The sequence below is a fragment of the Galeopterus variegatus genome, unplaced genomic scaffold (assembly GCF_000696425.1).
Source record: "Galeopterus variegatus unplaced genomic scaffold, G_variegatus-3.0.2 Scaffold4407, whole genome shotgun sequence".
In the NCBI taxonomy this organism is placed as follows: domain Eukaryota; kingdom Metazoa; phylum Chordata; class Mammalia; order Dermoptera; family Cynocephalidae; genus Galeopterus; species Galeopterus variegatus.
Window position 1 is genome coordinate 85,442 of NW_007730518.1, and position 2,123 is coordinate 87,564.

General features: G+C 43.6%; 1 protein-coding gene across 1 annotated transcript in view; it reads left to right on the forward strand.

Annotated features, from left to right (window-relative positions):
• Positions 1-2,123, forward strand: part of SESN2 (sestrin 2) — an 11,839-nt gene that overhangs the window by 830 nt on the left and 8,886 nt on the right. The window contains exon 2 of the mRNA XM_008587503.1: positions 1,572-1,769. Within this exon, the coding sequence (XP_008585725.1) occupies positions 1,626-1,769 (144 nt within the window). The 5' untranslated portion in view covers positions 1,572-1,625. The remainder of the gene's footprint in view (positions 1-1,571; positions 1,770-2,123) is intronic.

Here is a 2,123-nt window from a genome sequence, read left to right on the forward strand (position 1 = left end):
AAAAGTATATTCATTATTTTAAAATTTTCAGTGTTTCACAAAGCTCTGGTCTCCTGTAATCCCACTCTTGCAGAGATCATCACTACTAACCATTTGGACCTTTTTTCATACAGATACTTAATTACTTTTTTTTTTTTAAGATGACTGGTAAGGGGATCTTAACCCTTGACTTGGTGTTGTCAGCACCAGGCTCTCCCAAGTGAGCCGGCCCTCAGATACTTATTACTTATTTTTAGTGCAGAACTAAGATCATAGGTTATAACTTGTTGGGTTTTTTTTTTTTTTTTTTCACTTAATAACACAACATCTTTTGTCTGCTGAGTCAGTTCATTCATTTATTTAATAGATATCTACTGAATGATTAATCTGGGGCAAGCATTGTTCTGGGTGCTAGGCATACAGCAGTGAACAAGACAGACAAAAATTCTTGCCATCATGGAGCTTACATTCTAGTTTGTGGATGGTGGGAATATCTTCAAAACACATGCACAGAAAATTTTAAAGATAGTTTTCTCATTTTTCTGTGGCCTTTAGTAAGCAAGGATTAATTTTTTGTTTCCTGTCCTCTTAGCTCTTCTAAATGTGTAGGCCAAGTAGTTAAAGAGTTATTAATATGGGCTGGCCAGTTAGCTCAGTTGGTGAGAGCGCAGTCTTATAACACCAAGGTCAAGGGTTTTGATCCCCTTACCAGCCAGGTGGCAAAAAAGAGTTTTTAACAGAAGTCTAAATTCTCCCTTCACCCTGTCCTTTGTAAATGTAAGGTGAACAACGGCCTGCTGATTATTTGTGTCTGTAGCCCAGACTTTTAAGCTCAAGTAGTGCTCTAGTATTTTATTTTTTCATTTATAAGTAACCACTCTTTTATAATAAAAAAAAAAATAGGTTTTAGAGTTCATCTAGATTTGAAGCCTGGTTTTGTAATTTACCAGACCTGTGGCCTTGAGCAAGGAACAACACCTTTCTGGTTTCTTCCTCTGTCAATAAGGAAAAATAATAGTATCCACCTCACAGGATTATTGAGAAGATTCAATGAGATAATGCAGGGAAAGCTCCAAACTCAGACCTGGCATAGAGAAAGCATTCAGGAAATATGAACTATTTGGCACCCAACCCCCCAACCCCCATGGTTGTATGCATTCGCAGTGCTAGAAGCTCCATGAAGGCAGGAGAAATTGTACTTTAATCTGTGCCTGAGTTTTCCTATCTAAAAGTGGAGAAAACAGAATTCCAATTTCATAGTTGTGAGGATTAAATGAGTTAATCCATATAAAGTGTTTAAGCAGTGCTAGCACATGGTAAGCATCATGGAAGTATTGCCTATTATATAAGGTGCCTAATAAGTGTTTATTTAATCACTTATTGAAACATCTTTTCCTTCCTATTGCCCTTTTTTGGACATGGTGCTTGTTTTCAGTTTCTTACCATTATAAACCCACCACAAAGAATATGTTGGTCTCTTTGGGGGGGGGGCAGGAGGGAAACCATGCTCTCCTCCCCTTTGCTTGGCAGATTCTTCAGGAGNGGGGGGGGGGCAGGAGGGAAACCATGCTCTCCTCCCCTTTGCTTGGCAGATTCTTCAGGAGGGGGCTGAGAGCCTTGAGCAGCACCTGGGGCTGGAGGCACTGATGTCCTCAGGGCGGGTGGACAACCTGGCAGTGGTAATGGGCCTGCACCCTGACTACCTTAGCAGCTTTTGGCGCCTACACTACCTCCTGCTACACACGGATGGGGCCCTGGCCAGCTCCTGGCGCCACTACATTGCCATCATGGTAAGCCTGTCTGGGTCTGACACTGGTAGGGGTGGCCACATGGGGGCTTCTGTCCTTGGATCCCTTTGCCAGGGGTGTCCTGTACTGATTTCACAGATGAGGAGAAAAGGCAACATAGAGCAGAGGAAAGCCCTGGCTTTATCTGACCATCATAGAATTTTAGGTTTTGAAGAGAGGCATCTTTAGTGCCTTCTTCACAGATTGGAAAACCGAGGCACAAAGGGGTCAGGTGTCCTGCCAGCTGGTGGCTGAGCTGGGGTTAAAACCTAGGTTTCCAGGGCCGAGCCTGCGGCGCACTCAGGAGAGTGCGGCGCTGGGAGCACAGCAGCGCTCCCGCCGCGGGTTTGGATCCTA